Source organism: Rhopilema esculentum, chromosome 6 (assembly GCF_057945365.1).
Source record: "Rhopilema esculentum isolate cy_ngs chromosome 6, ASM5794536v1, whole genome shotgun sequence".
Taxonomy (NCBI): domain Eukaryota; kingdom Metazoa; phylum Cnidaria; class Scyphozoa; order Rhizostomeae; family Rhizostomatidae; genus Rhopilema; species Rhopilema esculentum.
This window is the reverse complement of record NC_142820.1, coordinates 12,250-39,342: the sequence shown is the minus strand read 5'-3', so window position 1 is coordinate 39,342 and position 27,093 is coordinate 12,250. Positions and strand designations below refer to the sequence as shown.

At 37.4% G+C, this 27,093-nt stretch overlaps 3 protein-coding genes across 3 annotated transcripts in view; 1 reads left to right on the top strand and 2 right to left on the bottom strand.

Annotated features, from left to right (window-relative positions):
- LOC135686558 (C-Jun-amino-terminal kinase-interacting protein 4) overlaps window positions 1-4,380 on the top strand; it is a 32,650-nt gene extending 28,270 nt beyond the window's left edge. The window contains exon 23 of the mRNA XM_065202812.2: window positions 592-4,380. Within this exon, the coding sequence (XP_065058884.1) occupies window positions 592-722 (131 nt within the window). The 3' untranslated portion in view covers window positions 723-4,380. The remainder of the gene's footprint in view (window positions 1-591) is intronic.
- Window positions 3,469-27,063, bottom strand: LOC135686559 (NAD(P) transhydrogenase, mitochondrial). The gene is made up of 17 exons (XM_065202813.2): window positions 26,954-27,063; window positions 24,198-24,275; window positions 23,745-23,803; window positions 23,123-23,189; window positions 21,945-22,189; window positions 20,722-21,040; window positions 18,730-18,882; window positions 18,240-18,496; window positions 15,963-16,254; window positions 13,647-13,970; window positions 12,912-13,100; window positions 10,586-10,813; window positions 9,788-10,033; window positions 8,609-8,875; window positions 7,795-8,034; window positions 4,200-4,378; window positions 3,469-3,737 (listed from the first exon to the last, which is right to left on the bottom strand). The coding sequence occupies exons 2-17, from the start codon at window positions 24,256-24,258 to the stop codon at window positions 3,588-3,590; spliced, it is 3,276 nt and encodes a 1,091-aa protein (XP_065058885.1). The 5' UTR covers window positions 24,259-24,275; window positions 26,954-27,063; the 3' UTR covers window positions 3,469-3,587.
- On the bottom strand, window positions 4,385-7,667 carry LOC148960067 (uncharacterized). The gene is made up of 3 exons (XM_089108871.1): window positions 7,644-7,667; window positions 6,505-6,813; window positions 4,385-6,276 (listed from the first exon to the last, which is right to left on the bottom strand). The coding sequence occupies exons 1-3, from the start codon at window positions 7,665-7,667 to the stop codon at window positions 5,389-5,391; spliced, it is 1,221 nt and encodes a 406-aa protein (XP_088964997.1). The 3' UTR covers window positions 4,385-5,388.
- Window positions 27,064-27,093: the final 30 nt, after the last annotated feature.

Genomic DNA, 27,093 nt, shown 5'->3' with positions numbered 1-27,093 from the left:
TGTGGATTGCTCAAAATGATGCATGATGACAATGTTTCGGACTTAGTTCCACTTCCACATTCTGCTGAAGGGATGAAAATCCTGGCCACTATTCCAGCAGCATCATCTTGAACGAAACAGACATTCAGCTTACTCAGACATATAAAAACATATCTTCGTAACACCATACTTCGTAACACAGCAATGACTAGACAATGTCGCCCTCTTAAATATCAAACGTTAATGTTCAAATCATGTTCTCGAAAATAATATCGATAAAGTAATCGATATATTTTGTGCCGTCGTGGGAGAGATTCGTTTTTCTTTTACTAAAAACTTAAAGCTATTTTGCAATGTTTCATGTTTTGAAAAGATGTTTATTAGTTAGCCTAATTTTAATGACGTTGCCAATCATTGCTTGATTACTATTAGGCGCTTTTGTGTGTTAGAGCGTCCTCCGTAAAAGTATGGACGTAAAAATTTCTTAAACCAGGCTGGTAAGTTTTGAAAACCTTACCACAGCCTAATGATGTCGAACCATTCGTTCTGTAATATGCCAGTTGCGATCTTGCTTTTCTCGACCGGTAATTTGTAGCTATTTATTTATTTTAGGATACATAGATTTTAGAGTTGGCGATGACGATTCAGATGAGACAAAGTTCCCCGAAGAAGGCCTTCAACTCGCTTCAAAAACAGCTGCTGCTGAACGAAGCCATTTGCTGGTTTGGCAGATCAATTCGTAGATATTTTTGGATCATATTGGCCCATTCTATTATTTAATGAATTATTGTTCCAATATGATTATAGAAAACTATGCTAGCGTTTTTCTTAGGTCGCGCAATACCACGCTTGTTAACAAAATTCTTAATTTGGGGCTTTGCATGGATTCAGCAACTGACAAATATCGTTAAATTCAAAGATACATACACAACGGGGGCTGGCAATACTAGAAGACCCTAGGGCCTGTAGCTCGTACTTGGAAAAAGCTTCTAATTGCCATTCCCGACGCACTGCTTCAGAAAACTGTCTGCCTGCCTCTTATTTTTGTCCAACGATTCTATCACGATTAAGGCAATCCCATGCCTATCTTGTAAAAATTCGTTATTCGTGTTTTATTGCTTTATAGATAGATAAGTAGAAATATTTTTAAAATTGGAACCGTAATTGAATTTTTCCAAATTTCCTATATTCTATCTCAATTTCAACTTCAACAACACTAATCACTTGAGAATGAAAATGCACTAAGTCCTTTGAAGTTCTGATGTTGCCATTTAGAGCGCCGTCCTGTTCGAAGTGTAAACCAGTGTTGTGTGAGGCTTGGTCGATTCCAAACTGAAGGTTGTAATTAAAATTCAATCTATGAGGTTTCCGTTAACATTAAAACAGATGTTGTTGAATGTTTGTGATAGTCTTCCACGTTATGCGGCCCCCTTAAATTAGACAAGATCTTTAAAGAAATATTTTGATTAGTATGTCTTAAAAGTGATAAATCTAGAAAATATAACAGCACTTTCCAACGAATTATTGTCATTTCTATCAACTGTGTTTGGCCTACCTAGTACTGAGATAACATTTTTAAGCAGATTGAAACGAAGTTTTGATGCATAATGAAATAGGTACATTTTAAGTTTGTTGCACTGTTTACCGCTAGGCAGGACCAAGAGCATCTCAGACTCAGCGTGTCAGGTTGTAAGGGTACGAAGTGACCCTTAGAACCTGAGGAACTTAGAACTTCATGAAGTGACCCTCATGAAGTGGCACGAGAACTGGAACAACCTTATAGACAGGTTTCATACCAGCTAAATCGGTATAATTTCCAGTCAAAGTTGTGAGAGCGTTTTAGGCTTACTAACATTGTAGAATCAAATTATACTTGGGTACTGTTGCTTTTCTCCTTATTTTCAAAATGGCGGTTCAATTGCAAAATGGCGGATTTTTAAGAAAAATGTGAGTATGAAAGTCTTGAAATTTGCTTTTTACAAATGCAGGCTTTTGAATTCTTTCAAGTACGTATCTGCTTACTTTTTGTAAAACTTACTGTTTAGATAATGGGCAAAACTTGATGATCGGGAAATTCAATCTTTATTCAACTACGTTTCGGTGTCTCCCTCGTTGCAAATTTTGGGTCGTTTGTGGAACACCAAGAAGTTTCAACTATTCCACTCCGGTTGAAAGTACCAACCTAAATTTTCTTGGCGGTTAGAGCTATGAGGTTTTTAGTAGCAATAAAAAATATGACAGAGCGACTTAGGCGATTCAAATTCGTCATCTTGATAGTTCTCTAACGAAAACTCATTAACCTGATATTTGCTTTAAAAAAAATTCCCTTTTTGAAACAAGGCAAATAAGCCAAAAATACGCAAGAATGAAAGGATCGCATGGTTCCAATATCCGACTTTGACCGCTTTCAAGTATTGACATAGATTGATAAATTTCTATACAATATAACAGGACGAAATCAATCCTTACTTTTGCCAAATTTATAAGGGTGAAGTGCGGAGCAAGTTCTTTTTTGCCACTTTTTAAAATTGCCACCAAAACACAATTTCCCTTGCTGCACACTGGTAAGTCAGACAACTAGCGCCCTCAGATTTCGAATAAACCAGAAAATCGATGGAAACCATCAAATAGCTTTCAACCTGTGGATATTCACTTAAGAAGCAAGGTTGCAATGGTAAAAATTATTACAAAGAGTACATCTTCTAGCGAACTGGAAGAATCATGATTGGCAAATTATCTTTCTTTCTCGCTAGAGAAGTACCGTAAATCCTCGAATTAGCACCCTGGGGGCTCATTTATTTGGATATTTATGGATGGGGGCTTATTCGAGGGGCGGGGATGGCTTATAAAATTTTTGTAGACATTAAGAAGACATTATTAAAATATCTTGTTTATTTTAGTAGGAATTTCTTTATGAGCATTAGTACCAAAAGTATGAATTTGTTGTGGCAATTCAATAAAACGCCATAGGCAACCTCAGATGGGAAAAAACACCAAATAGAGGGGGGGGGGGGGCTTTTTTGAGGGGGGCCAATTCAAGGATTTACGGTAGCTACATATTGTGCTTGTCCAGATATACAGATCTATAAGATTGAAGGTCTGCTATCATTATGTAAACCGGTGTTGTAAATTACATGGAACAGATGCAGGATTGACAAAATATATTGCGGAGGTTTCTGTCAGCAACTAAAGAATTGCAGGTAAGTTTTTTATCAGGCAAATTTATACTCCACAGCCAGGTCGGCCATGACATGATCCTGCTTGAACAAAGCGGCTCAATGAAAGAATGCTACCAAATGCGAAAACATGGTTGACCTCTGGCATGCTAAAGCCCCGACGATTGACCCATTTTACAGAACTGGAGCCAAAAACAACTGACCCCATTTCGAGGATAACAGATAAAGATATATTTGCTTTATTTGACCATTGACCGTTTACACTTTGTGTTATGCAACTTTTCGCAGGTAATCTCCAGGTAAAAATATGTAATACTACCATTAATATCATTTTATGTCAAAAATAATCACACGACAGAATTCATGCACATTTAAAATTTTCATAAACTGAGAAGACAAGATAGACCTGGACCATGAAACAATCATACGAGGTTAGCTTTCATAATGGCCTCTTATCTTTTCCAATAATGCATCACAAGTCGATTTGGCATCACCAAGCAACATGGATGTGTTTTCTTTATAAAATATTGGGTTGTCCACATCAGCATATCCAGTTCCCAGGGTTCTCTTCATCACAATAACCTACGACATACCACAAGAAAGTCTATTAAAGCATCAGTCAACACTTACATGGACTTTTAACCGAAGCAATGGCTTGGGTACAGACGTTATGGCTAGATTTAAAGACAAATCGAGCCTGTTCTGAAATAGACAAGTGGAATATAAATATTGTAATATTATAAGTGTGCTCGAATCCTTGTCTAAAGGATTCGATCAAAGTTTCGAAACGGAACGGACATTTGGAACTAACTAGATTTCTTTCACAGACACCAGTGTTACACGGACCGTGACATCTTTTCAGCAAACTGGGTCACATTATAGATGCGGCTGATATTCAAACGATTCAAGTATCCAGATGCAGGCCAATACTAAACGGTACTAACTGGGTTGATAGCAACGCTCTAGTTACCTCTTACTTCACTATGTACAAATACAGAATAACGCATCATGCAAGTAAATAGTTTATTATAACGGATTTATTACCTGCTTTGACTTCCATACTTCAAGCACTGGCATTCCAGCTATGATCGAATTAGGATCCTCCTGTGCAGCTGAGTTCACAGTATCATTAGCGCCAATGACCAAAGTTAAATCAGTTTCCGGAAAGTCATCATTAATTTCATCCATTTCAAGGACAACATCGTATGGAATACCAGCCTCAGCTGAAAGTAATGCATCATTAGCAATATCAAAAAAGTATCGAGAAACAGTCTCGTTCTCATTTTGCGAAACGTGACGAAACAGCCTAATGCATGGAGCGGTTTTCATTGAGGAATATTGTTCGTCAATTACTATGTACATCAAGTGAAAAAAATGAGTACTACTAATGTTGTTTTAGCTTTTACCATTGTAGTTGATGATAAATATATATCCCACATCACCAAATAATACACCAAATATATATACACCATATCAAAATGATTTGTAAAGTACGTTACATTTTGATTTGTAAAGTATTACTGATGAAGACTTCGGTCGAAACGTTTAAGCGATAGATTTTTTTATCTGAATATCTATAATATTTTTATTACAATCGGTGCATGAGCTTTTGATAGTGTATATACATAAATATATAGTGTATATACATATATATAATGGGAATGGTAGGATACGTGAAAGTTTCTGGCAGTATAAGTTAGAAACTTTCGCGCCCCGGGGCCTTAATATTAGGTTAGTTGAAACATAGTTTTATTTTATTTCAGACAAGCTCTGTGTCTCAGACAAGCTCTGTGCTGCACTGACGAGCCCACAAAGGGCGAAACAGTACTATATATAGATGATCAGTAAAAAAACAAAACAACTTGATTAACGTTTCGCAATATGCTTATTCAGAATAACCTTCACTTACATTTGGAGCGTAAAATAAGGAATACAAAACAATAGGACAAAAGAACACATTTTACAAGCAAGGACAATAATGTACAATAATTATACGACACAAGCAAACTTTCTAGGCCCAGCTGAAGGTGAGAAAAGCGAAATAAATACAATAGATTAAAGAACAAAAGAGAAGCGTGGAGGCAGATGGTAAACTACCCAGGAATGCACAAAAACGAGAAAGAGTGAATGCTGTCTGTCCCTACCATGAAGATTAGAAAATAATATTATGTGGAAATAATAAATAGCTGTGAAAAGAAGAAAATAATCCAAGAGATTGGAAATAAAAATAAAACTATGTTTCAACTAACCTAATATAAAGGCCCCGGGGCGCGAAAGTTTCTAACTTATACTGCCAGAAACTTTCACGTATCCTACCATTCCCATTAAGTCTATCTATGATAGTTACATTAATATCTTCGAGAAACTCATGATGATCCTTCCCTGCAAAATGCCGGAAAAAATCAGCCTGAGGTATACCCGAAGAGCCCCCGATAAACTTATGATTGCACGCCTTGTAGTTATTAAACTTAAGCCTAAAAGGCGTGCAAGTGCTACCCACATACTGTACACCACATACTTTACATTCCATCAGATACACAACATTGGACGAATCACAGTTAAACGGAAAATTTATCTTATATTCCTTATCAGTTATATGGGAAGTAAAAGTATCACTGTCACACATAACATTACACACTTGACATCGAGACTTGCCACATGGAGTACAACCCCTATTATGCGTGGTCCCTGCCCCCTCATTATAAAGTTTCGCCCTAACTAGTAAATCTTTAAGGTTCTTACATCGTTTAAATGATATCAAAGGTGGCTGAGGAAACACCTTCCTATGCTCTTCCGATATCGTCAGCATAGAATGGAATCTCCCGGCCACCTTGCCCAAATTATTCAAGGCTGGATGGTAAGTGGCAACCAACGGAACCCGCCCACTCCCATTGTGATATTGTTTCCCATTAGCCTTATCCAGTAATGTGACCCTATCCTGCTTACGTGCCTTATCTATCTGTTCTGTTATAAGTGATTCCTCATACCCCCTTGCCTTGAACCATCCAGCCAAATCTCTTAACCTAGCCCGTAACTTGCGATCGTCCGAACAAATGCTACGTAACCTTAAAGCCTGACTATAGGGTATCGCCTTCTTGGTATGCCATGGGTGACAAGACTTCTAATGTAAATACTGATGTGTATCAGTAGGTTTACAAAACAAGTCTGTCGTTAGGACTCCCCCCTCACTTACACTAACCTTAACGTCTAGAAAACTTATACTCTCCCTGGAGTGCTCCCCTGTAAATTTGATGGTATCGTGGCTACTGTTAAGAAAGTTGAAGAAGGTCTCAAGCTTCTCCTCGCCATGTGTCCAGATAAAGAAAACATCATCGATGAATCTCATTCAGACAATGGGTGTGTCCACTGATTCCTTCAACAATCTTTCTTCCAACCCAGTCATAAAGAGATTTGCATAAGCTGGAGCGAACTTAGTTCCTATAGCGGTGCCTAACTTCTGTCTATAAAACCTATCATTAAATTCAAAGTAGTTGCTTTCAAGAACCAGAGATGCCAATCCCACTAGGGTATCAGTAGCCACGTTTGGGTTTTCCCTTCTATCCAGCGCTTCCCTGATGGCTTCCAGACCCTCCCAATGTGGAATGCTAGGATAGAGTCCCACAATATCAACTGTGCACAGTATAGCCCCTCTGGTATCCTACCTATTTCACCTAACTTAGACAAGAAATGATTAGTATCCTTAATGTAAGACCTACCGAGGCTAACCAGTGGATTGAGGTGGTGATCTAGATATTCCGATATATTTTCTGTAACGGTGCCACAATTGGAAATGACTGGTCGACCCTTAACCCCACTTAATCCCTTATGAATCTTAGGTAACAAATAGAACCTACCTAGTTTCCCCTCATTGACTTTAAGAAAATCAGTCACTTCCTTTAACCCGGGATCCTCCACCCTTAACTCATTGATCCTATTGTTAACGGCCTTACCCAATTCTATCGTGGGGTCCACCTCAATCTCCTCTTAAACTTGCCTATCACCTCTTTATATATACCATAGAGTTGAAGAAAAGAAGACTACATGATTTATCTCTACAAGCCTGTTTCGTGAATAACTCACTCTTCAGGAGATGTTAACGTTCTACGTGCTAACGTATTGAGCACTGTGCTACAGAAGTATCAAAAGACAAATTTGTATATATATATATATATTCATTCTATCCTCTCCTTGATATTGTAACTGAATCCGGAACTTCTCACTGTATCAATTAAATTCTATTCTTTTTATTCGTTTCATTTTTTTTTGTTCCATTTCTTTCTATTTCTGTCACTTTCTTTCATTTGCTAGGTTCGTTTCGTTTAATTTCATTTCATACACTTCGTTTCAGTTCATTCTCACTCAGTATATATTATCTTTTCAATTAAATTTATCATAACGAGATGCTAATTTAAATAGCTAAATCAAAAAAAAGCTACTATGAAAATGAACAAAGCATAATAAAAAACCTGCCGAAAAACACAAATATACTTCAATAACCAGGAACACGACCATGCTTCATTACGGTTTCATAAGTATGCATTGCATTATAGGGGACCGTTCATATAAAGGAGGTATTGTTCCTGCAACAAAAATTCTTATAGCTTTGTTGTCAAATGATTTGCAGCAAAACTTTTCTTACCTAGCAAAACATTAAGTTGCCCTGGCATACGGCCAGCTACAGGGTGGATCCCAAATCTTGCGTTGATGTTATTTTTCTTTAGAGTACTGATCATATCAGCGATTGCATACTGGGCTTTGGCCACAGCTAATCCATAGCCGGGCACAATAATAATATTCTGCGAATTGACAATTGTATCTACAGCGCCATCAACATTCACCTCGGTGTGTGTACCTGTTATTTTCATCCTTTCTCCACCTCCTGCATAAATATTACAGAATGTTACTTTGGAGCCTTAAAACTGTTTCAATTTTATTTAGGAAACATCTGATTCTTGAAAGGTGCAGATTTGTACGAAAATTCTCGACAAGCCAATAAAAGTTTTCGCAGTGCTGCTTTCCGTTTGCACCTGTCCTTTCGGTGAAGAAATAGAAACGCAATATTTTAAATATGAAACGATTTATTTGATGAAAAGCTTTCTTGTCCTGAAATGTTTGATTGGTAATAAAATAACTAATATTTGGATTTGCATATACTAGTGTGTGCATATTAGCGTGAAGTATGTGCATATTAAAAATAGGTTCTTTATAACCTGAAGGCAGTGGCAAATTGATTCTATGCACAAGATTAAGATGCTTTTCCATGACATTGATAACTTGTATCTATCAATTGATACCTCCTGCCTATCTATTGACAAAGTAAGTAAGTGCCAAAAAGGTTAGAAAATTGAAAACAAATTAAAAGACGAGGTGACGCAAAGTTCGATGTTTTGTAATATTCTTGTATTGGAAGGGTACGCTTTTTTACTTTCACTAAATAACGACCGTACACAAACCTGTGCTTAGAGTACCATAGCCACCAAAAAGCACGTTCGACAAAGAGCGGTTCATAGCCTTGCACATGATGTAAGAAAGAATTCCTCCGGAGAAACCTACAAGGGCTCCTACGATTGTTAGAAGATCATTTTGTAACATGAAGCCTTCAGCACACAGTGCCCAACCACTGTAGCTGTTTAAAACAGTTATAACAACAGGCATATCAGCACCACCAATTGAAGCTGTCATATGCACTCCCATGACTGATGACAAAGCGGCAGCTGCTCCTATAATAAGAAAAAAGCGAGCTTTTTTTAACTCTTTTTATCACCAGAGTCATTGTAATCAGTAAGTTTAACGAAATCTGAACTACTAACTTTTTCTCTATAAATTGACTTGCAGAACAACCTACTGTAAAAAAATCAATCAGGCTGTTTGCAGTTTTACTGTAAGTTAATTATGCAGTATTATTGTAGGTTAACAATTATGTAGCTTTTTAGTGGGCTTCTCTATTGTCCTACAAGTTACCAAATCAGTTCTCTTCTCCAACAATACAGCAAGATGTATCGGGCGGTCCTCTCAAATGTTTTTTATTGTTCTTGGACTGTTCTTAACAAGCAGAGAGAAAGAGGGTCGTGATCTCGAACACTTTCAAAGGATATGAAATCGGATAAAAAATCACGATGGGCAAAGGAGTTTTCAGGATTGCAATACTGATCCCTACGTTGATCCTGTAATTTGATCTGTGTAGAAGGGTATAAAATAATTGAACAAAATGTGATTATAGAGATGAACTCAAATTACTTATGTGACGACAATGGGCATCATCTCAACATAAACTGGACAATTGGAGCTCAAGATAATCGAGTGCATAATGATTGTTGTCATTTTTAATATCTATTCACGGTAATACTAAATATCACATTCACGGCAATACCATTACGAAATTCAGAGGCTGTCTTAACTAACAAGAGGACGGTGATCGATCATGTCAGAACCGAATAACTTCGTAGTCAAATAGAATCTTGAATCTTACATGAAATTGATTTACACGAATATAGAAAGTAAAATGGCCGTATTGAAAAGAAAGCAAGCATTGATGTCGATGTTTTATGGGACTATAAGCATGGAAAGTCCAGACCCGAAAAAGCAATAGTATCAGCGGAATTGAATACTGATTACAAAAAAGTTTTACTAACCAAGCATTGCCATCCCTGTACCCATGTCAGAGCTGTTCATAAATACACCTAGCGCTGCAACACTGGCAAGTCCCATCGATATGTTATATGCATTTTTGCCCGGAAGGTTCAACGCATTTGAATTCAGTAGCCCCTGTAGTTTGCCGAAAGCTGTAAGAGACCCTGTGAATGTTATTCCTCCGATGAATGTGCCGAAGTAAATTGCTGTTTTATGTACGGAGCCAGCAGGGTCAGTTGCGAAGTGAGCTGCAATGATTGAAGAAATCAAAAAACCTTTATGTGCAATTTACATTTAACTTGTACAAAATCATGAAAAAAACCAAACCAGCATACCAGTTTTGTAAATGATTCTCATAAATGTGGATCGTATAAAGCGTTAAAAATTGGTGCTCTTTCTTTGGTTGGACACTTCAAATTATCTTAGAATAAAAATAAAAACCTCACTGAGAATAAAAAGCCTTGGCGAGATAAGGGTTAATAACTGTTATTTTATTAAAAGGTGGAAAAGTGTCATTGGGAAAATATTTCCTTTAGATTTTCAGTAGATGAAAAGAGCATATTCTTCTGCACCTTACCGTTGTCAGTAGTCAGTAGCAATGAAAAATTAAGCGACTGACTACTTACTAAGAGGTACTAAAGACACTGTCTTAGACATCAAGCAGATGATAAATTAAGCTTTAAGTAACCCACTGAAAAAGCACTACTAGACCTCTCTTTCTTTTGCAACGCCAAAGAGAGAAAGTAGTCTTCATTAAATTAAACTATTTGCAGACGATTTTTAGGTACTTCTTGACTTACCTTGATCAATCATAAAAGAAGAAAAGGCAGTTAACACGGCCGCCAATCCTACAAAGCTATGGAAAGCGGCAACCAATTGAGGAAGATCTGTTATTGCTACTCTTTGGGCAACGATGGCTCCAATGAGCCCACCGATACCCATTGTCATGGCCATTTGGGTTAAGACGTCATGCGAGGGAGAAAGAAATCCAATTGTCGACGCTATACCTCCGCTGACACCAATGATACCTTTCAACCAAAGGGACAAAAACCTATTATGACATATTATGGAAATATATCAATAATGTTATCTCAAAAGTAAAAACATTCCAATTCTAAGTCCTAAATTCACAAAGAAGGGCAACATAAAAATAATAACAATAATAAAAATTAGAATCTCTCTATTACGTTGTTAATTTGTAACTGACTAGTATCTTTTCACAGAATAATCCTGTTACAATTGTAGTAAACAAGAGCAAGCAAGCAAATAACTTAAAAGTTCAAAAGAGAAAAAAGTAGAAGTAGTACGTTAGTGCAGGTTTTGTTCCTACTACTGAATGTGTAAAATGTTGTGCAAAGGGAAATGCTTGAGCCTTTGGAGATGAGCTGTTACTTCTGTTGATAGTCAATAAAAAGGGTGTCACACATGTAGATGAAAGGGCTGCGGAGTTGCCAAAAATCATGTAAACTGACAAAAAGGAGATTGTTTCAAATTCTGTTTTGCTTAAACACGTAAAGATAGTTTTCATTTGTTTTGAGAAGTAAGTCAGGACGTAGTTGGTCTCCAGTTGTACTGTAGGTTCGTGCCGTGGCTGGTGTTTTCTCTTGAACATCGATGTTATGGAAAGACTTGAGAGCCTTCCGGAAGATTGTTCTGCATTTGGCAAACTTGACACAGGGCAGTTGTAGATTTAGGCCAAATTGATTTTTTGAGAACTCATTTCCACTCAAAGAAGCAGAAACAGGAACTTCAAACCATTAGCGAATTAATTCGACAAAACATTTTCTAAGCACAACATTATTAAACAAAATAAGAGAAATGCACAGTGGACGAAATGGAGTCGGATGCAGGAAATGCAAAAAACAAAGATGTTTGCTACGATAAAAGCATGACAGAGGACGACATAATAATTGTTGAGGGTGATGAGGATGTTTCGTGATTGATAAGTGAGTTTACCTGACAAGATATCATACTGTTTCACTTAGTAGCTCGTAGTTTAGTAACGTCCAAAATTTTTGGCGTTTAATAAAGTTCAGCTGGATAAGAGAAATATTCAGAGTAAATGATATTAAGAGAAATATAGGAAATATAAGAGGAGATTGGAATGATTCTTAAACCAAGGCTGAATGGCAAAAACAAAATAACAGCAATGAACAGGCGGACTGTAGCTATTTTTAGATATGGGGCTGGAGTCCTGAACAGTAAAGAACGCGAACCGAAGAGTTTAGACAGAACAAAAAGAACACAAATGAAAAGGCGTGGAGCGATGAAGAAAGCGATGTGGAGACTATACTTGAAAAGATTTAAATAAAGGAGGCAGAGGTTTTGATAAGCAGAAAACACTGTGTTAATTGAGAGGAGAATAGCTTGGGATTGAGCATAGGAAGCGTTTCTATGTGCTGCAGAGGAACAGGCGATTGTATTGACAGTTCCCTTTTGTAGATGTCTGTAGAAAAATAACAGAAACTGTGCAACACATAATTAGTGGCTGTGGGAGAAGTTAGCTCAGAAAGAATCTTTTAGATTCAATAAAAATTGATATAAAGAATAATAAAGGATAATTTTAGACATCAAGAAACGGAGATGGCTCTCACTAATATCTAGTGCGTTGCACATGTCGATAAATTAGGAGCATAATAGACCAGAGAGACCTACGGAACTGATAGAACGATAAACAAATAAAATAGAAGTAAAGGCTGAGCATAAGCTGTGAAAAGAAGCAAGTATTCCTCTCTCTCTTGCTGCTAGCATTAAGATCAAAATTCGTTTCGTAACCTAAAGTAAGCTTGAGTATGAATATGCTGTTGTCAGAAGTGACAACAAGTAGATTAGGGCGAAAAGCGTCTCCTGATACTATAGAGGCTGATGCGAGGAAATCATCACAGTAAGCGTAAAACTTGGAGTAGCAACTAAAAACCGTCCTGTTCTATGCATCAACAGCGTGTCCAGATCTGCCTATATGCCATCGAGTATTTTATGAAAGATCAGTGATTTTTAGTAAACAGTAATTTTCATTAGATATATATAGTTATAGATAGATATAGAGATAGATAGATAGTAAATGGGTGTGTAACGGTCTAGAAAACTTTAAAGTAAAAGTAAAAATTAAATTTTATAGGTAAATACCTAATGCATTTCCTGTTCTTGCACTGCCTTGTGTTGAGAGACCACCAAGTGCACCAATGCAACAAAGGGATGAGGCCAAGTATGCCATTTGATGGATATCAGGGTAACCGTATGCGTTACCAGCAAGGTAGCCACCGACGAAAAGGGCACCAGGAACGCCGTAAAGGAAAGTATATTCTGGTGGATCGGCTATAAAAAGAATTTACAGAAAGTAACGGCTTTGAATGATTTGAGGCTGCACAATGTCTCAAGGACCGTTTATACTTTTTTTCCATTTAAACCAGCAGTCATTCCAGCAAATCACTCTATTACTGCACCCCTTGCCTAAATGACATGCCATGGAAAACAAATACAGAGAGCACAATTCTTCCACCCTGCTATAAATAAATTTTTTTGGCTAAAAGCACTTGCCACAGCGTGCCCTTAGATTAGACTCCTTAATACTAATCGCACCATTTACTTTGAGTAAAACGTCTGCTAAACATTCTAGCCCACTCTATTTGCAATGGGCATTGATCAAAAGTGACAGTGCCTTGAAAGCTCGCTACTTTTTAATAATATAACTAAGACTAATATTGCTTTTTGAACAGCAAACTGTCTTCATAAACTGTCAAATAAACCTGTTCATTATTTTACAGCACGAATTTTCGAAACTTTTTGTTGTGTATTCAGGAGTGGATACACCAAATACCTGTATCCCCGAATGCAACGTATGTAATGAATAATCAAACTTACTTGGTCTTTTGAACATATCTAACATGCGCTTGGTAATAATGAAGCCTCCAGTGATATTGATAGAGGACACTAGTGCGGCAGAAGCAGCTAAATAATGCGGAGTGGCTGTTGGAAAGAAGCCACCGCCCATTAACAGCAAACCACCCGCTGCTGTTATTCCAGATATGGCATTTGTTACTGACATGAGAGGTGAGTGCAACGCAGGTGTCACACCCCACACGACTTTGTATCCTATTACACCAGCTAATGAGAAGGTTGTTATCATCTGACTAAAGGCTGCATTTGGAGCTGCAATGCCTAGACCAATGAGAGAAGCCAAACCAGCTGTAAAATGAAGATAAAAACCTCTGATATTACCACAAATTTGGGCATAGGATTTCAAAGCAAAACTGAAAAATCTCAAAAACTGAACAATTTCGAAACTAAAATCTCAAAACTAAAAATAGAATTATAAAGCTGAGATACAAAAAATTAAAGGGCAATGGAAACCTTTTATACAGTCTTCAGAAAATAGCAGTGCTATCAAGATATATTAAGAATGAGTAATGGTATTGAGCTAAACAATGACAATGACGGTGACAGTCAACCATCACTGACAACGACGACGATGACGACGACAACGATAACGATGAAAACGACAACGATGACGACGACAACGACAACAACGATGATGACGACAATGAGTACATTTATTGATGATGATTGATCGGTGATGATTGACTGATGATTGAGAACGATGATTGACCAAGATGACTCATAATGCTTGACTGATTGATGATGATCCATTGATGATGGTCGCAATTGTGATGACCTAGGAACGCAATCAGACACCCTTTTACCCTCAAGGCTTAGCGCTCACCGTAGCTGTGATAGGACAAATGTATTGCCTTACAACTCTATATAGTCTATTATAGCAATAGACTTGAACTTTAGTACTCGTCACACCAGACGTTTCTTTTGGTGAATCATAATCTTTAGTGCTGGACAGCATACACATTAGAATTTCGACTGGAATATAAACGAAAGATGGACAGGGGGTCAGTAGGTGATGATGATGCAAAAATCTCTATAGGCTTATTTATGACAAGGACATAGCGCCCAATCCCCGGAAATGATAAGGCTGATATGTAAACAGGATTGCTACTGGTATCTGTAGTTGCAAGTAGCTAAATCGGACAAGAGCGCTACCACAAAGCATTAAGGCGGATCTCCACTAGACAATTGTTAAGACGATTGTCAATCGCGCGACGAACGCTGTTTCGCTTTGTAGCAGCGTGTGTCGCAGCACGCCTGAAAACATGCCAAACTGACAACGGAGCCTAGGAAATGTCGATTTAGGTACTTTTACTTCCGACAATGTTTTCCCTGTTTTCCTATGTTTATTTACTTTCCCAATTTATTGCTCAAGCCCTGTAAAATTATTCCCTGTTTACGGAGTCCTGCAAGGTTGATGATATTATCCTCTTTGTATTTTACTGAGATCGTAAGCTTTGAAATAAATTAACGCTAATCGAAGATGGACTTTCTTCCTCTATTTCTCTGTAGTGTAAATCCACTCAACGACTATGATTCCACTTGGAGACACGTTGAGCCATGCAGTCTGAAAATTCATTGAATTCTTTCTATTGGCTAATATTGTGATGATCGTCAACAACCTGGCGAAAAAGTTGAACTCAGTTCTACTTTTCGTCGAGATAAAATTTTCGTCGCGAAGAGCATGAGCTCTTGCGAAATTTTCTGACGATCGTCTTAAAAAACGTCTAGTGGAGATCTGTCTTTAGTATTAGCCATTTGGATACGGTACAACCAGGGGAGAAGTCGAATTGCACTTAGAACCCCAAAGACAGCTTGTACCGAGGGCCCGTTTTTGATAGAAGCGTGATGGCACTTTTATATAGAAGCAAAAGCCGCACGAGAAGCCTGTAAGCAGAGTGTGGTGAGGCAAATAACATAGTGACGGATAGAATAAAAGATAAAAATTAAAAGTTTTCAGTTGCTTGTTTTACGCTGGACCGTCCACGTATGTTTTTATTTTTATATCAATCAAATATCCAGGTATTTGCTTCATCTCAAGCATAATTGCTAATAGCTGGGGACACAGTAGCGCGGATCTAAGATCATTTATCTAAAATATTTGACTTTTTTATATATTTTATGCATTTATCTCTAAATATCTTATGCACTTATCTGTTTAGGGCATTGCAATGTGTGCTTAATGCTTGCGCTTAAAGAAGGGGCAAAAATGTTTCGATCCAATATAAGCTTGCAGGCGTTTCTAAACGAGGAAAATAATAAGCAAAAAAGCACAATACCAACCACCGGTGAGAGATATATCAATGACAGCATTTTTGAGAGGTGATGCTGCGGGGGGTTTGACGGTTTCTTTGGACTTTGGTGCAGGGGGCGGTGGGGGTGCTGCTACCTTCGGAGGAGGCCACATCAAATTTCCATCTTGCAACACCAATGCACCTCTGACAACTTCATCCTCATGGTCAATACCAAACTGGCCCTTTTGTCCAGCTGAGAGCAGGAACTTGGAGATATTGTTGGCATACAAAGTACTTGACTGTGTTGGCAGTCGACTCGGCAGGTCTGTATAGCCAATTATCTAAAAAACATAATGTATATGAACCTGAAAAGTCCAGTGCACGGAGCTTTTTAATCGACGACAAAATCGAAAATATATTCTCGTCACCGACAAGCTTTTAAACACATCGGTATAAGAGCACAAGCTTTTTGCTTGATAAGAGTGGGCTTAATAGAGAGGGGGGCTTAATAGAGAGGGGGGCTTAAAAGAGAGAGGGGGCTTAATAGAGCCAATAGTGGGTGGGGGGGGGGGGAGAGGATATAAATTGAATGGATAATCAGATGCCCTTCATGACGGATCAATTGAATGGATAATCAGATGCCGATTTATGCTAGTCTTTTTTCAAAACCGGATGCCCTTCAAAACCGGTTTTAAGTTTTTTTACTTCGACAGCTTTGAAGGCTAACGTCCCCTATTGTGGGTGACTGTGGCACATGGCTGAGCTTAATTGCTCTGTACCAGGTACCAGGTGCCCAAACCCCTTCTCACATTATCATCAAACTGAGTGAGTGACTGTGTTTACACGCAGTAAGGTGTGCAACAAGTGGCACTGACTTAAATTTAACAGCAGCAGCTTGATACCCAGCCTGACCATAAAACTTTGATCGACTATTCTAACTGCTTTTTATGTGAGTGTTGTTATGTTAAGAAGGCTCAAAGTGAGTAGGAATTATGCTAGGGTATATGCTAGGGTATATCTTGTAGGCGACGCATGCCTGAGGCTTTCAATGTGCCAGGAATCAAGTCGTGGAAAGAGTGGTGGCATGGAATTTGGGAAGGACGGCAAGAACGGGACAAGAGCCAGTGGATGTATTCTAAAAGCGCATAATCGACATGGTCTGTGTACAGGAAACAAAACAGAGAGGCAAGAGCGCTAGAGGATTGGGCGTAGGCTTCAAATAGTATATTCTTATGTGAGAAAGAGGCAGAATGGGGTTGGAGGCATACAAGACGAATAGCTGAAAATACCGTGTTCGACGCATATAGACAATCTAACCAATTGATAAAAACAACAACGTTAATAGAAGAATGTGTACGCAGTGCAGTATCCGGATATTTGCCAAGATCTGGTTTGAGCGATGAAGGAAAATGACGAGTTCTTTGACAAGCTGGATAAATTAGTCAGTTTGGTACCACCAAGAAAAAGACTCTTGTTGGTTTTGATTTAAATGAACATGTCGGCAAAATCGTAACAGATTTCAAAGAGAACATGGCAGAATGGGTTATGAAGAAAAAAGGATGAAGGTGAAAACACCTTAAAAAGTGTCAAGTCAATTAACATGGTATAACTTTATGTTTGAGAAGAAGATAAGCACATCTGCTGACGTATAACAGCAGGAAGAAGAAATCACAGATTGACTTAATCATGATACGAAAGTCAGAACAGCAATCGGTTCAAGATTGCATGGGTACACCAGGAGAGGCTGCGGTCTGGTAAACACGGTATACTTCAACAATCAAGGCAGGGGAGAAACAAGCCAAAAAAGAGCTGAAGTTAGAGAAAAACGCCAGACACGTAGAAAAAATGGAAATGAGAAGCATACAGCTATTATGGATGTGCTTTTGTAAGCAAAATGTAAGTTTGTGGTAAAACTTAAGAAGAAACAGGAAAAACTAAATAAGAAAAAGAAAACATTGTGGTTGGATGATGAAGTATCGGATGTGATAAAAAGGTGTTTAAAGATTGGTAACATCAGCGCTCAGAAGAGCTGTTCGAAAGAAAAAATGTGTAACGAAGACAAAGGAAGGGGCTGCCAGAGACTAGTATGGAACATGGAACGAAATAGAGGGAAATAGAATAAAAAATCAGCAAAAACCTGACAAGATGTTGAAAATCGATAAAAAGTTATCAAAGATTAACAAGCACAAATATCTCCGTGTCACTGAAAGAATGGCATTAAATGAATGGACTTTAATTTTGAATTTCTTCCTGCCTTTATGAAAACCAGTATTCAGGAAATCTCGACCCGGCTGCAAATCAAAGAAAAGTTCTGTAACAGGCTTACCTGCACACCTTTGTAATTGTAGATTTCTCCAGGTTTTGTAACCTCACAATTACCACCCATTTCTGAAGCTAGATCAATAATGACAGACCCCTGCTTCATTGATTCCACCATTTCAGTAGTTATTAATTTTGGTGCAGGTTTTCCAGGAATTAGAGCGGTGGTGATGATTATGTCTACATCTTTAGCTTGCTTTGCAAAAAGCTCCATCTCAGCTTTGATGAACTCCGGTGACATTTCTTTGGCATATCCACCGGTCCCTATGACATGCAGATAGAGAACTAGTACAAAAGATGGATTTGTACAATTATGCCCTCTAGCAAACACAGAACTACAGTGGAAATTGGTGAAATGATCCATGCGGAAAAATAACTTCAGGATAAATACTCAATGAGTTTACAAACTCAAAAGGGGGTAAATAGTTATTTTTTTCCAATAAAATTGTAAATAATGCAACCTCAATCCGCCAAACAAGATATTGTAAATAGCATACCCTCGCCCGATTCTTCTACGCCTTTAACTTCCAAAAATTCAGCGCCAAGAGATTCAATCTGTTCCTTAACGGCAGCTCTGGTATCAAAAGCCCTCACCACTGCACCCATGTTCTTTGCTGTGGCCACAGCGGCAAGACCAGCAACACCTCCACCTTTGGTTGACGGGAATATTTCACTTCTACTGATTTACTAACGAGTAAATTCATGCACGTTTTTTTATTTACATCATTAACAATATTTTAACACTGGAAAACGCAAAATTTACAGTATGTTTTTCAGCACTGAATCACTGAAAAATGCAATGCAGTGTCCTAGGGCTGGATCAAGAGGGAACCTGCGGGCGCTAGAACACCTATAATGTATCATTGCTAACAATGTGCCATTACGCTACGGAAGCATCCCATAATCCATTTTCAGACAGTCTGAAATCAATTTTGGTTAATCCGCAGAAGTTTACTGCCATTGTTTGGATCGTTGCCTGGACAAATTTACCACGCTCGCAAAGGCTTATTGTTAGCAAAGAGTCTTTAAAAAATCAAGAACAGTAACAAAGCTGCTTGGTTTCTTTCGGAGATGTCAACACATTCTCTAATGCAGCCAAGTGCATGCTGGACCCTTTAATCCAATGTCGGTCTTAGCCAATCGAACTATCGGAAATGACAGATGCAGGGAAAATCCCGGTTTGACTAGGGCCCTGCGAATCGATTCGTTTTCGAATCGGCTGCCGATTCGATTCGATTCGAAATATTTTTCCGATTCGAAGATTTTCGAATCGAATCGGCCAGTGTTTTTCCTAAAAGATTCCACCTGTGACCTGAAAAAGCGTTATTATCAAGTGCTCACACACTTTTTTGAAGATAAACAAACCTAAACTCCTTCAGATCACAGATTTTTTGAAGAAAAAACAAACCTAAACTCCTTCATATTTATTTTTATTATTGCACAGTCAGAATTCATGAAAAAATCGAATCGTTCCATAAGGGGCGACGTGACTCTAATTCATGTTATTTGTTTAAAATTTGTTTTTCGTTTTTTTTCTTAAAGAAAATACAAAATAAATATATAAGTCAAAAAAACAATTTTTTAGTTAAAATGGGTAAAAATGGCTTTTCAAAAGTTACGGCTGATTCGATTCGAGTTTCGATTCGAAATCGAATCTTCAGGCCGATTCGATTCGAAATGAAAATTTGCCGATTTGCAGGGCCGACTTACCAAAAATCTTGACTTTTAATGCTCACCTATCATTTCACTGTTTTAAAGAGATCTATGAGCTGACCAGACATTATTTCCTCTACATTAAACATTAGAAAAACATTTTTCAAGGTTAAGTCTTATGTTTGATTGAAGCACTGGTCGCTGAAAACAATAAAAATAGCTAATAATAGCTAATGAAAATAACTAATGAAAATAGAAGAACAATACTTCTTATACGTCTGCATTCAATTAACTTTTTAACAAACTCTGCCCTATAATCTTTGCTTTTTTCTACAAAGAACAAATCATTGCAATCTGCGAACTGAAATCTTTGTACAATGAATGGTAAATTCAAAACAAACTGCCCTCCAAATCAGGTTTGTTGCTAGCAAGGACAAAGGCAAAAATATTCAACTCATGCCTATGATACTTTAAAATAACATTTTTATCACTGCACAGCAGCATTCTCTGTTCGAAACACGTCATACTAAAAAATATCATTTTACTTCCATAAAAAGATTTAAACAAGTGTAAAAAATGTCTAACAATAAGTGCTCATACTAAATAAGCTTTTCCACAATCTTAAGGTAACCTTTTAAAGTCACATTGCCGTCAATCACGCCCACCTTTCTAAGATTTACATTAAAAATCATTTCAAAATTTAAGACGCTTAAATAGACCTCTGGAACAAAGTTTTTCTCCCTTTAGAACTTTGGAGCTGGTTACCAAAAATTTGTTGAAAATTTTCAATAAAAATTGAGAAAAAGCCCGCACTTTGAAAATGGCAAAAAACCTACCAATAACAAGGATCTTTGCAGGAGGAACTTTGCCAGCAGCAGTTATTTGACCTGTGAAAAATCGACCAAATTGATTGGCAGCCTCTATAACAGCTTTGTAACCAGCAATATTTGCCATGGAGCTAAGTGCATCAAATGTCTGAGCACGAGATATTCTTGGTACACAGTCCATAGCCAAAACTGTAAGCTTCTTCTCTGACAGCTTGTCTAATAAATCTTTATTCTGAGCTGGATGTATAAAGCTAACTAGATTACCGCCATCTTTCAACAAACTAGCTTCATGAACACCAAGGTGCGGATGTTCCTCAGGTGCTCTAACCTTCATGAGAAATTTAATAAAAATTGTATAGAATATCGTGCAGTGTCAAGTTAAAAACTATTATCAAAAATGAATTCTATCTTTGATACCATCCTTTGATAAACGTGCCTTCAACAAGTCACTGTTTAAACAGCCATCATTTTGCATATGAAAGTAAATGCCAGCACAAAAAAACAAGACTGTGCCCTTATTGTAATATAATAACCAAAACTGTCTTGAATATTGGATCTTGTCATAAGCAAACTGGCAAACTGAGGCTTTAATGTATAACTTTCTCTATTTGTATGTTTCTCATCTTCTTATCAGTAGACACAGACACACTGAATTTTATTCACAAAATATGGTAATGAGCTTAACATTCACTAGCTTAAAGAAAATAATAGTTCGCAGTTTACACACAATTCCAAATGACAACCAAAACATTTGTTATTTAATATGCTCAGCTTGCACAATCTTGTTCTTGCACTGCAAACTTTTCCTACATTGGACTCTTGTGGTCAGTTATGCCTACTTTAGAGAATATGATCAGGGTTTCTTTACGAAAACAGGCATTTTTCATGTACTAAGTTGCCTTGGTAATTCTCAAGAGTCTTCATTTGGCAGTGCTGTTGCTTGTCAGGCTAACCTAAAGCAGCACGACTTCGTCATAAAAACTAATCTTGAACCTAGCACTGATTTGATTCACTTGATTCGATCGGTGGCCATAGGTATTGAAGTCATGTTTCATACTTTAGTACTTTTCACCAAAAGAAGAGAAATGGCATACTTGTGAGAAAGTGAGCCAATTCATCTTGCTAAAGAAGCATGATCAATTTTATAATGTTTTACGGTAAACCCCTGATATAACCAACAAACTAGTTTACAAACTTTAAATTTTAGTATACACAAGGCACTAAAATCAAACCTTTAGCACTATGTCACCGAGATAGGCATCTTTTGTATTGACTAAAGTCGCTCCAACATTAGCATAATCTTGATCTGTAAATTTAGCTAGCGACCCTGCTCCTGCTTCAACCAGCACTTTGAAGCCCTTATCTATGAGAGCTTTGCATGCTTGTGGCGACAAAGCAACTCTTCTTTCATCCGGATGAACTTCTCTTGGTACAGAAACTGTAAGCTCAGAATAGGGTGTTCCGCTGGCAGCAACATCTACAACAAAATTATTGCAGTAAACTGATAGCTACAGATTTAATAAAACTTTAATTAGCTTTACCTTTCAAAATATTCTTGTCATAAGTATAACCACGGAAGAGTTGTCACGGAGAAACAACTTGAAAAAAGTAGCTGATTGTATCTAGAAATCTGCTTTCCATTTTAATTCTATATTGGAAATTGTCTTACAGAATTTTAGAAACACGGAGTCTTTGGAAAAATAACATCTTCTTGGCAACAGTATGGTCTACCAACCAGCCTACAGCTTAATGCAGGGAATCGGGATTACGCCACAGACAAATAGCGAGCTTGGAAAACTTGACGAGAAAGTTAATGCTGAAAATTCATTGTTAGCATGTAAAGGATAAACTCATTATTAATCGCTTGAATAAGCCTTTTTGCGGATAAGCCTTTAAAACAATGATAGGAACATACTGATAGACTTGGAAGAGATGGTTAAAATAGGCTTTGGATTTTGCCAAAATATTGTTTGATGCAAATCGGTTGTTCTTTCTAAAATTCACTACTGCCTCTCAAGTCTAAAGAGCACAAACAAAATACGATTTGGCAGAAGAAAATGGGAAGGTCATGTGTGGAATAATCTGACAACTTTTCAGGGTGCAGGTAAGCAATATTTTTGAATGCGTGTGACCACCAACTAAGAAATCACAGTGGAAAAGCAACCGTGCACTTTGTTTGGAACAGTTTCCTTTGTTCAATTCCATCTACTATTACATTTCGTCTCTTTGCACATTAAAAGAGGTCTAAGTTATTCTTTCAAAAGAGGGGCACCTTAACAACTGAAAGTAATATTAAATCTCGCAGTAAATCTTAAATGTTACGAAAAAATCTACCAGTATCAATTCGTTTTAAATGAAAATCCCGACCATTTGCTACAATAAAAACCGTACATGTTTAACAGTTTCTCACCTTCTTTAACATGGCTTGATAAAAACTGTGAGGTTCCGCTGTAAAGTCTGGAAAGAAGTCTTTCGTTCTGAAAAATAAAACGAGGAATAGAAATTTAGAATTGGCTTCGAGTATAGAACTGACTTTAGGTTGAGAAATAATCTTAATATGCAAAATGATCACCACTGAAATGTTTGCAATTAGAAATGACTAAAATTCATGTAATGATTTTTAAAAAATAGAGTTTTCACGAGCCTGCCGCTACCAGCCTGAATAAGGGCGGGGGAGTTTTCCCCCTCTTGTAAGGATGTTTGCACGGGGTTTTGGTAGCTTCTAACCTATTGAAAGGGCTCAAACTTGGGAGACCCAAAATTGTTACTTTAAAAACAAATTTACGATTATTTCCTCTAAGAAGTACTAAGATTTCAATTTTTGGGCTCTATCTTCACTTCTTCTCTTCATTTACAGGCAAGGATTGGGATACATTCGAATTAGCTAGCTGCTTTTCAGGAAACACGGATTACCAAAAATTAAACTTTTATGTGTCACTCAAAGCTTTTTATTGATTCATAAGTTATCACCAAAACACAATTCACATATAGCAAATTTGGCACAAAACATGTTCAAATCTCGAGATACATACCTGTAAAAAATTTACTTGCTTTTGATGTTTATGGGACGCTACTTTGTTGAGCTTGGACCCTTAGAAGAAGACAGATTTAGAATCAAGTTAATGAAGAAAGAAAAGGGCTACAAAATACTTACTATAATGAGCTCAAACAAATCTTATTAAGAGGGTGGCTACACATGCAATTGTCATGTCAGACAACCCATTATGCTGGAAATAAAAGGCAAAAAATGAACATGCAGAATGTATGTAGAGGAGACAAAAAATATATATGCAAAAAATTAATTTTTATCTTGCCATGCAAAAATATTCCACTTGAATAACAAAACAAGATGGTAATTGCTCCCTCATGGCATAAAAGTCTGTCTTTTTAAGCTGTGTCAACAGGCAGTCTTCAAATTAACACCCAACAAATTATCAATTTACTGCTAAGAAGAATACATCAAAAAAGCAATTATGCATATTTACCTGTGACTACCAAACTATGCTTGTACCTTATGAAACAGTTACTGATTCTTAACAATGTCATCACGCAGCCGCTTTATGCTGAAAAATGCAAAATAAATTATCAAATATCTTGCTAAAGTGCCTTCTAGAACATTTTTACAAAACTACCTATTTAGCCCAAGCTCCCAGGTTATTTTGATTTACTAGAGATCCCAACCTATGTTTCAACTTTGGTGACTTGGTTAAATAAAGTTACAAAATCAATCACACTCATAGGAAGGCGCACAGCTAGGAAAGGGGAGCCTTAGGAGAAAGAGGGTTAGGCTCCCCCTTCCTAGCGACTGTGCGACTTCCAAAGAGTGCTACTGATTTTGTTACTATGTTTTGTAGGAACATTGTTTAAATTTCCCATCATGTTTGACCCCTGTGCAGGCGCATTTGTCGTGATGGTTCATTTCGTCATCGATGTAAGCACTGTTCTTGTCTTCCCAAGGGTAATCTGCATGGGATCTTTAGGCAGATCGTGTAGCAGGTTTACTGTTAAGAAGCTAGTTTCCTGGTCACTGCTATTTTTCTGAAGAATGCTTGAAGAGTTGTTAATGTTCTGAACAGAAATTTACAGCGTGACCGCTTCACATATATGTTCTTATACTGGTATATATTATGCTCAAATTATTAAACGTCTTGGCCCTTCTTCCTTCAACCCCTTCGTTGTATCTATTTTCAAAGGTCACTGCTACCCTCCCCCAAATGACATGCTGAGCCTGCAGTAAAATCTGTATAAACGAATTCTTAGCCCCCGCTAACTGCTCCTCTGAATGAAGGGGTGTCCAAGTCAGACCCAATATGCTTTCTGACTCAAGTCCATGCTTGATTGCTGTATCTAGGGTAACTTCTTTTGGGTTTTTGGCTCAATTCTACTTTGTTCTACAAATATTTACGAAAATTATTGGATAGGCCTGAAAAGTTCTTTCAATATTTTTGATCTACGATGAACCACAATATTCAATCCAGACCTTTGCGAATGTTATTTGTGTCTACACATCTTGGGCCTAACTTGGAAACCCTGTTAAATATGTCCAACAGTTACTCTCCAGCACAACTGAAAATATTTTGAAAAAAGACTGAAAAGTTTGGCAGAAAAATGTCTGTTATCTACTGTTTTCCTCTCCTTAACAAATTTTCAAGGGTTACCCCGAAACGTTTTGCATTGTAATCATTGTATACAAATGTATTCAATGTATTAGTCTAATACATGAAATCTTTGAATTGCACATGAAGTAACATCAGTTCTGGTTCATTATAAGTTCAGTGAAATCAAGAAAAACAATATTTTTGTCTGAGTGCGTTATTAAATGCCGCATTATTAAATTCTTGTCTGAGCCCTAACAAAAGTAAAATTGTGTAGCATTCGAGCACAGTACGACTGATAATAATCAATTGTGTTGTATTGAATTGGTGGTGATTAACACAAATATGGCCCTTGCAATGGCGTCACCAGCCACTACACTCTGGGGGGGACAAAACAAAAAACTTAGGCCACGCCCTTTTAGCACTAGAAAATGCCCTTTTACAAACAAGGAGAGTCAATTTTATGTGAAATGAACACCCATAACTAACTGTTGGCTATGTGAAGGCAGATTGAAAATCAAAGGATGACATTAACAAATGTACAATGCCAAAATGTTACTCCTCCCCAACATTTTCTCATCTGATTAACTGGAGGGGGGTCTGAAAAAGCGGTACCACATCTCAACAAGAAGCGTGTCGCTGAAGCTATTCTCTGTTTGGTTTATAGACCTTGTCAAAAAGTCTCTGAAATACAGAACTTCTGAATCCGCCTCTGAAACATTCTTATGAATGTTTGGTGACAAAAAAGCTGTGCTCTTTAAAAGTCATCTTTGATTTCAGAAATGGTGTATTTTATTGCATCATTTTAAATTTTTGTTTTCAAACAATTTCTTACAAAAACAAAGCTGTTCCTCTCAAGTTTACACTAATCATCTTCCTTGTTCTGACTTTCAATATGCAGTGGTCAGTTCAACGCAAATGGCCAAAATGAATCATGGATGAACTAGAAAGCAATCATTCCTTTGAATGTATTGAGATAAAATTTCTAACACCAGGGTTTCAAACAAACAGAGGCTGAATGAAATTATCAAAGGCATTTGTCCTCATTAATATTTGGTAAACTGATTTTGGGAAAATGTTGGGATGCTACCGATCCTAGGGAATTTACATATATGAAAATAATTTGTCACTGCATTTGGTGTAAGAAATGAAGTATTTCCTATGAACAAATGATACCAGAACAACTCAGCAGGGTCAGAATTAAGAAAGTTGAGACTTTGAATCAACTTCAAAAGGAAGGGAATTCAGCCAAAGAAAAAATCATGGCAGCCAACTAATCTCCCAAATAAATGGCTCATACAGCGGCCTACGGACGGACCATGTAATTCTAAACCAATTGGTAACTTAGTTTTAGTTCAAAGATCTTAAATGTGCCTTTAGATTTTATAGACTCGACGTTATATGAGTAACAAATGGAGCAAAACATAGGCCTCAAGAGTTGAAGTTCACCTCTATGTGATCTGCATGATCCAAACTGGTACATAGTTAGTAAGGAACAGACGATACGATGATAACGCCACGTGTGCCAGCTGTTGCAACGAAACATGCACTGCATGACTAGCAGGTTAGGTAACTATAATTACAAAAGTTTGGCTAACACGCAGGTTTTAGATACGAAACACTGTTTATGTTTCAAGTAGACATACCTTTACAAGATGTAACATACACAAAGACCTATGGTGGCCCTTTACCAGTGGGCTTCGTCTGGAACAAGTCACGAGCCAGTAATGAGCATGCGCGTGAAGTAAGTACGGAGACCACTGATTAAGTTGCATTGTGGGAACCC

Excerpts from the sequence above, each read along its gene's own strand:
- LOC148960067 (XM_089108871.1), bottom strand. The coding sequence starts at position 7,667 with ATGGTCGTGTTCCTGGTTATTGAA. Across the intron at positions 6,814-7,643 it reads TCGTGTTCCTGGTTATTGAA|GATACCAGAGGGGCTATACT; the intron begins GTATATTTGTGT and ends TGAAATAGGTAG. Across the intron at positions 6,277-6,504 it reads CAGTGGACACACCCATTGTC|AAGTCTTGTCACCCATGGCA; the intron begins TGAATGAGATTC and ends TATTTACATTAG.
- LOC135686559 (XM_065202813.2), bottom strand. The coding sequence starts at position 24,258 with ATGACATTGTTAAGAATCAGTAACTGTTTCATAAGGTACAAGCATAGT. Across the intron at positions 16,255-18,239 it reads ACAATTACAAAGGTGTGCAG|ATAATTGGCTATACAGACCT; the intron begins GTAAGCCTGTTA and ends TATGTTTTTTAG. Across the intron at positions 4,379-7,794 it reads GCAACTTAATGTTTTGCTAG|CTGAGGCTGGTATTCCATAC; the intron begins GTAAGAAAAGTT and ends CATTACTTTCAG.